This window comes from Bison bison, unplaced genomic scaffold, assembly GCF_000754665.1.
Source record: "Bison bison bison isolate TAMUID 2011002044 unplaced genomic scaffold, Bison_UMD1.0 scf7180017864367, whole genome shotgun sequence".
Taxonomy (NCBI): Eukaryota; Metazoa; Chordata; class Mammalia; order Artiodactyla; family Bovidae; genus Bison; species Bison bison.
This window is the reverse complement of record NW_011494939.1, coordinates 5841219-5853493: the sequence shown is the minus strand read 5'-3', so window position 1 is coordinate 5853493 and position 12275 is coordinate 5841219. Positions and strand designations below refer to the sequence as shown.

Genomic DNA, 12275 nt, shown 5'->3' with positions numbered 1-12275 from the left:
TTCCTAGTGTCCCTGCCCTCCCCCTCCACTACCTGTTTCTCTTCCCACCCCCTTCCCTGAAGGAGCAGCATTTGGGCGTCTGGTGGGCGAAAGCATGGCTGCTTGGTTCCCTGACGGCATCCACACAGACGGCAGCACTTACAGGATTGTTCCTGGAGGCTATGCAGTGGTGGGTGAGTACTCCAGGTGTCTATGCGTCTTGGAAAACCCCTGTGGCTGGGCCATAGGGCCTGAGGCTCTGGCGCCCCCTGCTGGTAGAAACCAGGCTTCCCTCAGACGCACAGGCCCACTCCCCAGGATTGCACAGGGCAACCCTGAGGGTCCTGCCCAGAGTTGAGGGGTGGGGGGGTCATCTAGGGCCTGGGCACCCTGAGGAGACTGAAAGTGGCTGTCCCCAGGGGCGGCTGCGCTGGCAGGAGCAGTGACGCACACTGTGTCCACGGCCGTGATCGTGTTCGAGCTCACAGGCCAGATCGCCCACATCCTGCCTGTTATGATCGCCGTCATTCTGGCCAATGCCGTTGCCCAGAGCCTACAGCCCTCACTCTATGACAGCATCATCCGAATCAAGAAGCTGCCTTACCTGCCTGAGCTGGGCTGGGGCCGCCACCAGTACGGAGGGCTGGGTGACGAGGGGGGTGCGGGTGAGGGGCAGAAGGCATCCTGGGACTCCGTCACACACACCTCCAGCAAGTGAGGCTGGGAGACCAGCCACCCTGCTGCCTCCTGGCCAACACCGCCCTTGTCCACTCCATGGGGAACTATGGCTGACCCACCTAATCAGAACGAGGGCAGAGGGTGCTCCTGGGTCCTTCACCCTTGTCCCCATAAGCTCTGGGGCCTTCCCTGTAGCCCTGGGATGGTAGTACTCCTGGCTGCCCTCCCCACACTGACCACAAAGAGAGTGCCTCTCTCGGCTCTCAGGCAGTACCGGGTGCGAGTGGAGGACATCATGGTGCGGGACGTTCCCCACGTGGCACTCAGCTGCACCTTCCGGGACCTGCGGCTGGCACTACACAGGACCAAGGGCCGCATGCTGGCCCTAGTAGAGTCCCCTGGTGAGCCAGGAGGGGTACCAGGAATGAGGGTCATCTCCCGGCGTTGCTGCTCAGGAAGGGGGAGGGGCGGGAGCTCAGGACCAGACTCCTTGGTTCCAAAGGCAGTAAGCCAGCAAACTCAGCCAGGATTTCCCTTGGGTATGCGGCCTGTATCCAAGGCCCCCCACTGGGTGCAAGAGAAGGCCAGTGGGTAGGAGGGCCTCTCCCCGGCTCTTGAGTCCTCCCACCTATTCTCTCCAGAGTCCATGATCCTCCTGGGGTCCATCGAGCGCTCGCAAGTGGTGGCATTGCTGGGGGCACAGCTGAGCCCAGCCCGCCGGCGGCGCTACATGCAAGAGCGTCGAGCTGCCCAGACCTCTTCACCCTCCGATCAGGAGAGTCCCCCCAGCCCTGAGACCTCCGTCCGCTTCCAGGTGAGGGGGAAGGCGTCATGGCAGGGCCACCCAGACTTTGTAAATGCCATCGTGTAGACTGTACGAGAGGGTGGCGACACAGAGGTGGTCAGGGACCACAGAATCCCCAACCCCTTCCCGCCTATGCAGGTGAACACAGAGGACCAGGGCTTCCCTGCAGGCCGGGGCGAGACTCACAAGCCCCTGAAGCCTGCTCTCAAGAGGAGCCCCAGCAACACTGTGAATGTCAAGGAGAGCCCCACAGGTGAGCCCACCGGCTAGCACGATGGAGCCAGAGACCGGCCCCGGAGACCCACAAGGTCCCTGCCCAGATGCACCAGAATAGCAATAGGATGCCTCTCCCCTGCCCTCCTCACCTCTCCTGGTCCTCTCCAGCAAAGATGGCACTGCCCTCAGGGCCTTGTGTTTGGGAACACAGGGAACATGGAGCAGGCTGGCATCACCCTCAGAAGCCTCTTCTGTGGCAGTCCACCCGCCGAGCCCGCCTCAGAGGTGAGTGGTCGGAGCCTCTCCATCTGGCACTTTCTCTCCGTCTCTCTCTGACACTGAGACCGCCTCTCCATTAGCCTGCAGTGCCTGCCTCCATCCTCCCTGCCCTTCTGTCCTCCTAGATGTCAGCAGTCCCTGCGGTGTGCCCTTCCTCCCAGCCCCACCACTTTCCCTCACCTCCCTCCTCCCTATAACATCAAGTCCTCTTCTTTCTGGTTTGGCTCTAACAAAGTTGGAGAAGTCGGGGAAATGTGACAAGCGCAAGCTGAAGCGGGTCCGAATCTCCTTGGCGGTAAGTGCTCCCTTTCCTCCTGTGGCTCCTCTGCAGCAGGAGACAGGGAGGGCCAGGCTGTAGGTGGGGCAAGCTTCCCTGTGCTGGGGAGAGACACTCCCTTTCCCCAGCCCCCAAGCTGTCAACATTCCTTCCTCTCTCCTAGAGCGACTCAGACCTGGAAGGCGAGATGACCCCTGAGGAGGTAAGGTGTGACTGGACTCTAGACTGTTTCTTCCTGGCTGTGTTCAGTCATCATCTTGGCTGCTGTCCCCGTGGGAGGGACTGTGGGATAGGAAAAGAGGCAGGCTTTCAGGGAGCTGAGAGCAGCTGTTGGCACCTCCCTAACCCTTCTAGTCTTGTCCCTTCAGATTCTGGAGTGGGAAGAGCAGCAACTAGATGAACCTGTCAACTTCAGTGACTGCAAAATTGACCCTGCACCCTTCCAGCTGGTGGAGCGGACCTCTTTGCACAAGGTAGGGCCAGAGGCCTGGGGCTACCTGGGCCCTCAGGAGCACAGGGTGGGGATCTAAGTCCTCCTACAAACTTGGACTCAAGCCAGCGACAGGAAAAAGAGACAGCAGAGAGTGGGCTCTGTGCTGACATGTTTTTCAGACACATCGCTTCAAATGATGGGAGGCCAAGAGCCAGGGCCCCTTAGCCCCTTCCTGTCTATGGTAGAGCCAGGCATCATTTTTTCTGTGCTCAGCCTTGCCCGCGGGAACTCTGCACCAAAACAGCAACAAAGACAGGGCTGGAGCTGAGTGGAAGCCAGAAGGCCTCTGACCCTCTAGGGTCAGAGTGAGGCAGGAGGCTGCCAGCGCCTGAGGAGGCTAATACACTCACAAAGGGGAAAAATGGATGAGAAACAGGCAGAAGAGAATCTAATAAACAAGTGAACAAACATCCAAGTAGGACTGGGGACACTGCAGAGAAGAGATAAACAAAGATGAGAAGTGCCTAGCAGGGGGCTTGGAATGTCAGACCCCAGAAAGTCTGACTTAATGTAGGCCAGAGGAAAACTGGCAGGGACACAGGAAGATAGCTAAGCAGAAGGGCAAAACAGTCTGCAGAAAACCAGAGTGCAGACAGGTTGACGGGTGAGGCGGATGCTCGTGGAGGGCAGGGGTTCTCTTTGCAGGACTACCTCAGGCTCCCCAGGGTGAAGTGGCCAGCATCACTGGGCATCTTCCAGCCTCTCAGGGAAGGCAGAGAGCACAGGTACACCAGCAGGCTGCTCAGGCAGACACCAGGAGAGTTTAGCTAAATTGTTGACAGATTTAACGTGCAAGCCTCTGAGGCACAGGGGATGAGAAGGAACACTCCCAAGGTCTGCAGCTTGAGCAGCTAGCTTAGACACCAGCTTTGCCCAAGAGCCAGCCGAGCCAGCCAGCCAGACAAGGAGGGCAGGAAGAACAGGGAACAAAAACAAAAAAGCAAAAGGTAATAAAGGAACTTATAAGCCTTTGGGTAAAGACCCCAGATCAAAATTGCCATGCAATTGCAAGGAAAAAAGAAGATAGGCCTGTGAATAATACTTCTGGCTTTTATTCAAAGTCTTTCTTCCTAAGACCTCTAAAGCTTTTCCATCATCTTACTTAATCCTCAAACATCACACAATGATAGTGAAAATGCTGACATTTTTTAGTGCCAGCTACGTGCCAGGCAGTGGGCTAAGTTCTTCACATGTTCAATCTTCACAACTACCCTGTAAGATGGATATTGTGATAGTCTAGTTTTTACAAGGACATTGAAATTCAGACAGGTTAAGCAGTTTGTTCAAGTCACACACCTAGTGGAGAAGGAAATGGCAACCCACTCCAGTGTTCTTGCCTGGAGAATCCCAGGGACAGAGAAGCCAGGTGGTCTGCCGTCTGTGGGGTCGCACAGAGTCAGACACGACTGACGCGACTTAGCAGCAGCAGTGGCGGCACACACCTAAGTAAGTAGCAGAACTAGGCCTGAACTAGGCCTGGAATCCAAAAGTCTGTGGATTTAACCATATTTATACATGGAGAAACTGAGGCAGTGAGGAGGTCACTTGCCCAAGTCAGTAAAGCAGTCAGGCCCAAGGGCAGATTTCCCAGCCCTACTTCCAGGATTCTTTCAGAAGGCCACACTGTCCCTCTCCCTGTCAATTCACTGTTCCTAAGCCTAAGAAGTACAGGCCTTTTAGTGAGCTCCCTGGTGTCTAATTAAATTAAAATGAAAAGGAACAAGTAGATGTTTGTTACAAATTTAAAAATCCTAGGAAGAAAAGAAGCCTTTGAGGAACCAACCAACAAAAGTACAAAGAACTGAAAGTGATAAGAACATAAAAATGAGAATTCAAACTACCCTTTTAGGCCTGAGGAATCAGTAAGTAGTCCAATGAAGTGCAGGAAGAGAATATTCAGAAGGGAGTGGAATACATGGAAGACTAGTTAGGAACCTGTGCAAATGGACATCTCCTACCAGTGGAGTACCTCGTTCATTCAGGGCCACCTGCAAAGCACCAGTGGGTAGAGGGGAGGAGCTAGAGTGCCAACAGGAGGCCAGCGGGCTGAACCTGAATCCTGCCACGTTGTAGCCAGCTTTTTAACCCTGTCACATTTCTTAGCCTCTCTGTGCTTCACTTTCCTTAACTATAAAATGGGATCATTGTACCTACATAATAGCGTTTTCTGAGGATTAAAGTTAATAACATGTAAAGCACTTACGGACTTCCCTGGTGGCTCAGATGGTAAAGTGTCTGTCTACAATGTGAGAGACCTGGGTTCAATCCCTGGGTTGGGAAGAATCCCTGGAGAAGGAAATGGCAACCCACTCCAGTACTTCTTGCCTTGAAAATCCCATGGACGGAGGAGCTTGGTGCAGGCTACTATCCATGGGGTCGCAAAGAGTCGGGCACGACTTATATCAGTGCCTAGCACATAGTAAGTATTCAATATCCTTTCGGAATTACTGCTGCTACTTACACTGAGAAACAACCAACAGGAGACTTTAAAAGATGGTGTCATGAGGGAAGGGTTGAGTGTGGCAGAAATGGATGTTCTCAGAAAAGGATGAGTGATCATGTGAGACTTGAAGCTTGGGTGCCTGATGGCATCTGAGACTGGAAAGACAGGCTGAGGCGGTTTGGGAAGGGTCTTATGAGCCATTCTGGGGAGTCTGGGGTCTAACTCAAGTTTGGGAAAGCTCTTAGGATGGCAGAGCCAACATGGGGGGAAAGGAGGCAGAAAGCAGAACCCATTACAATGTGGCAGCCCTATCCTGGTGAGGATGCTAAGGGAGTTTGGGAGAACCACCAGGATGTTCAGAAAGTCAATCCGTAAGGCTTAGTGGGACAAGTGTTTTGCAAATCTAAAAAGCATATTGTCTGCCAGAAGCTCACTCTGATTAGAATTGTGGAGAACTGAAAATCAAGGGGAACTATTTAATAGGATCCTTGGGAGATGAAAAGGATTATTAAACCATAAGAAGGCAAGACTAAAGGATTACTGAAACAGGAAATCTTATAACAATGTTTCCCTCCAAAGGCAGATGATGAAATTAAAGATAACTTGTAGCACACAGGATTCAAGTTAGATAAGAGGAGGAACTTGCTAACTAACCACAGGACAATTATGACAAGGGCATGGAAGGAGCACAGGAGAGCGTATTCTAAAACTGAACTTCTAGCTCCCTTTATGATTACTGTCATGCCTCAGATGGAGAAAGTTAGGAAAGTCCTGGAAGTCCTTTTCTAAAGAATTTAGCAACTGTATAATAAAACATTTTAAAATTGTTAAGATGATTACAATGAGTTCTGAGTAACTGGTACTCTAGAATCTGGGTTATTAGTGCCCATTTTGACTCAAATATTAAGCCAAAAGGCTTACAAGTAAACTCAGAACAGTGTGATAAATGATAGGCCAAAAATTCCAGGAACTGCTGAGTCAGTAGAGTGTTTTTCAAGACATCTGGCCTGAGAAAATCCACTTAGGCCATGAGGGGAACTGCCTGACAATTTCTGAACCCTTGTTGATTACATTAGAAGGCCTGGGGGGAGGGCCCAAAGCAAGAAAAACATGGGGAGGATGGGTGTAACTGTTGTCCCCCTGGACTGCAAACTACATCTCAGAAGGAGCCGGGATGCTAGCTGGGCTAGCAGAAAAGGCAAAGTGTATGAGAGATGTAGAGTGCTGCAGGCCAAAGTTAGAGAGGTATCAAAGCTGGCCAGCCCCGCAAGGGCCCACAGCAAGCATGTCAGCCACAGAGGTGAGTTAGAGGTGGAGGATTCAGGGCCAGTACCCCTAGGGGGAGTGGGGTATGTGTGGAACTTGGGTCCACGACTAATTGGACAGCGGCATAGGACGACAGGGGCTGTGCTTCCTCCTGCATAGTGTGACGAGAAGTTGCCTGGGGCTGCAAGGCTACTTCTTACTGATGACCTTGAGCAAGTCACTTCAGCTCTGAGCCTCATGCTCCTCGCCTATAGAATGGGTACCATACTTACTTCTCAGGACACTACCGAAATTAAATGCCTATATAGGAAAAACCTAGCCCAGTGCCCGGCCAGTCATCTGATGTTGTATTTCAACAGTTGTTCTCTGTCCTACTTTCTAACATGGAATAAAGAAGCCTTCCCCTGTCCCTTCCCCCATCAACGTAAGGACCATAAACATTCCCACTATCAAGTTTCTGAGGCTTGGTTGCAGAAACGTTCTCATTATTGTTTTTCCTCTGGTGGTCCTGTCCCCTTCTCCTCACCATCCATGACACCCCCCTTCTACTGCCCACTGCCACCTTGTTCTGGGTCCCTCTGGCCTGTAATGTACAGCTGTCCCATCACGTATCAAGTCCAGTGTGTTTTATCCCCACCCTGCAGACTCACACCATCTTCTCACTGCTGGGAGTGGACCATGCGTATGTCACCAGTATTGGCAGACTCATTGGAATTGTCACCCTGAAGGAGGTGAGATGATGATGGCCATCAAAGCCACTTCCACAAAGGCTCGGAGGCTTGTCTCTAGCCCACCTGGGGAAGCACTGGGGAGGCATCTGAGTAGGGAGCCCCGAGTCCACACGTCTGACCCTCTTACCCTTCCAGCTCCGGAAGGCTATCGAGGGCTCTGTCACAGCACAGGGCGTGAAAGTCCGGCCGCCCCTCGCCAGCTTCCGTGACAGTGCCACCAGTAGCAGTGACACAGAGACCACCGAGGTGCATGCACTCTGGGGGCCTCGCTCCCGCCACGGCCTCCCCCGGGAGGGCAGCCCTTCTGACAGCGATGACAAGTGCCAGTGATCCCCTCAGGTGTGACCTGGGATGGCAGTGGCCGTGGCTATCGGCCCAGATCCTGTGGCTTTCCTGTTCTCTCCACCATGGGAACACAGGAGCTCCAGCCTCACTTCCAGACCTGGGGTGCTAGCTTCTCCCAACTCATCCTACCTGAAATCTGAGCCAGTGCCCACCTGCAGCAAGTGTTCCCAGGGCAGGAAGGTCAACACTGGCCTGGCCAGAAGAGGGTGGGTTCGCTTGACCCCTGCTCCCTCTTTGAGAGGGAAGGGGTAGAACTAAGATGGGTTTATACTGGAACCTCCAATGACCAGATGTATATAGAGATTTACAAAGATTTTTATATTAATTTAATAAAACAAATTCTTAAATAGAACAAAATAAACACCTAATGAGCCACTTATATATAGAATGCCTGTGCCCTTTGGCTCTGTTCTTACCTTGGGCCCTCTCACCTGCCAAAGTCTACAAAGCTCCAAATTGAGCGGCCACCCGCAGCCCCCAGAGCTGTAAACTCCAGAGCCCGCTGTCCATGGAATGCCGGGTCTGCAGAGGCCGCCGCTGCTTGCTCATCCAGACCCCAGCTGAGGCTCAGGCCCCAGGAAGGTAGCTTTGCCCTTTTGTTCAGCCAAGAAAGACAACCCTCTTTCCTCCCCAAGGAGAGACACTCCCTCATGACTGTCTTTTGTTGACATAATTCCTACAGACAACTGCCTGGCCACTCATGTGGCCCCCTTGTGGCCCTCTCTGGAAGAACATCCAGATCACTGCTCCGTGGCAACCAGGGCCATCCCTTCTTCCAACTCCACCCTAAAGAGAACTCCTGAGTGAATGGGGCAGCCTTTGGGCTTCGAGCCACCAGTACCCTGCCCACACGTCCTTCAAGTAGCTGGGGAAAGGCCTAGACCCCATCACAGGGGCCAGGAAGAGGGCCAAGGGTACAGGCTTTCGTCATTCCATGGCCTCCCAGAGAAGATCCGACTGAAAGAATAGACCGAGACCCCTCTTTAAGAAAAAGAAGATTTAGAGACTATGGAGAGGTGAAGCACAGCACAAGCCCAGCTGGGCGAGGGGCCCTTGGGGGGACAGCTCGATCCAGAGGCTCCAGGAGGCTTGGAGCCAGCCCCCCAGGGCGGGGGCAGTTCTGTCAAGCACTGCACATGGACTCGGAGGTGAGAAGAGAAGCAGAGGAGAGGCAGGGGTAGAGGGCGGGAGAGGTGGGGCTCCCTCCTGCTCTACAGCCCAGTCACAGCCACCCCCTTAGGGGTTCACATCACCCGAGAAGGAAATGTGTACGTGGTGTTTTTGATTTAAGAACATGAACATCACTGTCTGCCACAGCTGTAGCCATGCCCCAGGGGCCCCGGGCATCCCCCGGCAAACCCCAGGAGTGGGGGCAGGACATGCGCCCCCAGCCTGGCCCCTCCCTCCTCTGAACACTTTCATGCAAACACACAATGGAGGAGTGAGTGCTCCCAGGAGCCCTCCAGGCTTTGGAGCTCTGCTGGAAGCCTCGCCCACGCTGGGGCACGGAGGCTCTGTCCCCAGAAGCAGCCAGGGGACACATGCCACCACCGGGCATGATTTGGGTCACTGTTCCTCCGGCTCCACCTCGTCCTCGTCTAAGGACACCACCCCAGAAGAAGCTACGTCAGAGGCTTGCCGCTGCCGTTCCCAGCTGCTCACTGGTGGCAGGCAGAGCGGCTGGCAGTCCTTGCAGGGGGCTGGCTCCTCCTCAGCAGGAGAAAGGCAGGACTCTGTGAGGGGCGAGTTGTAGAGCGAGTCCTGGGCCTCCAGTGGGCCCAGGCTGCGGAAGGCACTTTCCCGGCTGGGGGGCAGTTTGGCGAGGAGCAGCTCATCACCCAGCAGCTGGGAAGCCAGGCGGGCTGGGGAGCCCAGCAACCCGTCCTCCAGGCTGCACAGACTAGAGCACAGGGTCTCTGGGGACACGGTCTGCGAGCAGTCGCTCTCAGGTTCCACGGAGCCCTGGCGCACAGGCCGGGAGAATCTGTGGCCAGTGAAGAGGTCCTGGAGGTGGGGCCCCAGGGGCAGCTGCCCAGTCAGGTCTGCAGGGGGAGAGAAAGAAGACAGCCCTGCTAGCCCCATTTCAATTGGCCCACCTGGAAGCCACATCCTCCCGGCTCCCAGCCTCACAGGAGCTGAGTAACTTGGAGCAAGTTGCTTAACCTCTCAGTGCCTTAGTTTCCTTAACGGTGAACTGGAGGTTATAACTTTATGGGATTTTTGAGAGAACAACAGACTCTGGAACTTGGTGAGAGTCAATAAATACAGGGATACCGTACATGGTGCAGGTGGCTCACTGCACAAGGGGCGCCTGTCCAAGGCTGAGTTCAGCCCACAGTCCCCGCCAAGCAATATGCCCTAGCACGGGGCTATCCCCACCAGAAAAAGGCGACCCTTTTTCTAACTTCCACAGATTCCACAGGGGCTAGTAGTGGCCTTGGATAAATGTTGGTCGTTATCATTATACCAGGGGTCAAAACAGGCCTGGAACTCAAACAAAAACACTTGTGGTTCAGGCATCCTAATCAGTCCCTTTAAGACCACAGCAGCAATCCCCAATCTGCTCTAATGTACTGCCCACCCTGGAGAACTTGTTAATTAGCCGGAGGGGATGGGCCACTGGGTAGAGGCAATCTTCAAAGGCAAAGAGGTGGGGGGATGGTGACCTGTGAGGTTTGAGGCTAGAAGCTACAGAGAAAGTAAGCCACGTGGTTTAGAGACTGGAAGATGAAAGGAGGGCCTTTGCACAGCTGCACAGCTCCTGCAGGGTCCCCTCTGCAAGCCCAGGCCCAGGGAAAGATCCACAGGCAGGCCTCGGCTGGAGGGATAGGGCAAGGATCCGGAGCTGGAGCCAGAGGCCCTGTGGGCGGTCCCACCCCAGCAAGCCTTCCTGTTTTCCTGGGGCCCCAGCCCTGCAGGGAGCTGTGCTGCTGCACTGCAGCTCCTCTGAGCTGCCAGAAGGCTGCCTTGAGAGGGCAAGGCAGGACACAGCAGACCCTCAGAGATCAGCTGCACAGAATGCATCGGTGAGATCTCTGGGCTTTTTGTTTGTTTGTTTGTTTGAAGGTGGCTCTGCAGGTAAAGAATCTGCCTGCAGTGCGGGAGACCTGGGTTCAATCCCTGGAATGGGAAGATCCCCTGGAGAAGGGAAAGGCTACCCATTCTAGTATTCTGGCCTGGAGAATTCCATGGACTGTATAGTCCATGGGGTCGCAAAGAGTGGGACACAACTGAGCGACTTTCACTTGAAGGATTGTGAAGACCAACTGCACAGACAGGCAAAGAAGGCTCAGCACCTATGGAAAAGGAACCACTCCCATTTCCAACCGCTGACTGCCCACTCACCAGCGGTAGCCAGCTATCCTGCCCTTGGAATGTCAAGGACTGTCTGGACAGTTTGTCCTTCTCCTCTCCCCTTGTGCAGGCTGAGGACATTTTGGGTCTCCCTTTCCAAAACAAAGGCTGAGCTCTGAACCACAAGGCCTGTCAGGTGGTTCCACCTCTGCTGGCAGCACTGGCATGAGATATCTCCCTCACCTGAGTCAGTTCCCCCAGCAAAGTCTTCATCATAGGATTCATCAGTGGAGTCCTCGCCGTCCACCGAAGACCATGCCCGGAGCTTGGCTTCTGCAATGGCGAATTGTTCAGCCACTCCTGACAGGAAGGACAGAGTTTGTTTAGCAGAGGTGAGCTAAGATGAGGGCTCAGTTTAGACACAGGAGAGGGAAGACACAGCGGTACAGAAAGACTCCAACCCCCACATCAGGCCCGAGGAGATGAACATGAGCATCCCTACGATAAACCCTTTCAGTACCCACCTGCTGCAAAGCGAGCCTCCTGTTCACCCTCACTGAGGTCCGAATAGGAGGAAAAGGCTGATTCCAGGGCAGCAGGCGAGTCACTTGGCTTGCTCCAACCCTTCCACTCAATGAGGTGAGCCACTCGGCCCTGGGCCATGGCAGTGGGCTTGGTCACGTGGTCCTTCACCACCTGGGAAATACCTGGAAGGGGGTGCAGAATGAGGAAAGCTGGTAAAGACACAGACCAGAGAGCATCTGGGAAGAGAGGGGAGAGGTAATGGTAGTTAAGAGTCCACATGTGTCTTTGGCCGGGAGGAGGGAGCTGGGATTCATTTGAGAAAGAGAGGAAAGAGGGAGCCCAGCAAAAGCTCACAGGATACAGTCCCCAAGGGCATGTGCAAAAGGACAAAGGGGGTGCATACCATGCAGCGAGGATCTGGCCAGCGCAGCAATCTCCTGGATAGTTAGGGCTCTCCGGGACTTGGGCAGCATTGCGATTGTGTCTCCAACATTCACCTTGGGTGACAGCATCAGAGGGTAAGTGCCCCTCTGACAGCAGTGTCCCCCACAGGCCCATACTCCACCCAAGGCATCAAGGAGATGTGGGAGCTTGGAAGAGATGCTAGAGCATCTCCGATGTCCCAGTTGCCACTGGGATATGTCAGAAAGTAAGAGGCCAAGATCTTCAAACTGTGTCCACTCAGGAAACAACATAGACATGAGCAGGTCCAAGGGAATAGAACTGCAGCTAACCTGCCACATCCTGGCTTGCAGGGAGGGAAGCAGGTTGACAAGTAAATGGAGTGGGGCCTTTCAGAATAGCAAAGAGGGGAGGCCAAATGCATGGCAAGTGGGACTTCTCCAGGTTCTCTCCCCCTTGCCCATCTCAGTCTTCAGATCCCCCATTCTAGCTGTTTCTCGAGCTTACAAGGGCCACAAACTCAGTATGATCAAAACCAAGCC

General features: G+C 54.1%; 2 protein-coding genes across 9 annotated transcripts in view; one reads left to right on the top strand and one right to left on the bottom strand.

The window, feature by feature from the left end:
• CLCN2 (chloride channel, voltage-sensitive 2) overlaps positions 1-7897 on the top strand; it is a 14271-nt gene extending 6374 nt beyond the window's left edge. For 4 of the 7 annotated variants that reach the window (XM_010855699.1, XM_010855698.1, XM_010855697.1 and 1 more), the window contains 11 exons: positions 63-173; positions 399-612; positions 925-1058; positions 1299-1471; positions 1601-1715; positions 1890-1963; positions 2193-2252; positions 2398-2436; positions 2603-2707; positions 7081-7167; positions 7303-7897. In XM_010855699.1, the coding sequence (XP_010854001.1) occupies positions 63-173; positions 399-612; positions 925-1058; positions 1299-1471; positions 1601-1715; positions 1890-1963; positions 2193-2252; positions 2398-2436; positions 2603-2707; positions 7081-7167; positions 7303-7497 (1307 nt within the window). In that variant the 3' untranslated portion in view covers positions 7498-7897. Of the gene's footprint in view, positions 1-62; positions 174-398; positions 613-924; positions 1059-1298; positions 1472-1600; positions 1716-1846; positions 2140-2192; positions 2298-2397; positions 2437-2602; positions 2708-7080; positions 7168-7302 lie in introns of those variants that run through there. The other 3 variants (XR_826685.1, XM_010855701.1, XM_010855700.1) reach the window with 3 other exon arrangements.
• The window catches only part of FAM131A (family with sequence similarity 131, member A), an 8995-nt gene continuing 4541 nt past the window's right edge, over positions 7822-12275 (bottom strand). Inside the window, exons 2-5 of one of the 2 annotated variants that reach the window (XM_010855702.1) lie at positions 11735-11828; positions 11331-11513; positions 11050-11166; positions 7822-9554 (exon numbers count right to left, since the gene is read on the bottom strand). In XM_010855702.1, the coding sequence (XP_010854004.1) occupies positions 9079-9554; positions 11050-11166; positions 11331-11513; positions 11735-11804 (846 nt within the window). In that variant the 5' untranslated portion in view covers positions 11805-11828 and the 3' untranslated portion in view covers positions 7822-9078. Of the gene's footprint in view, positions 9555-11049; positions 11167-11330; positions 11514-11734; positions 11862-12275 lie in introns of both variants that reach the window. The other variant, XM_010855703.1, reaches the window with a different exon arrangement.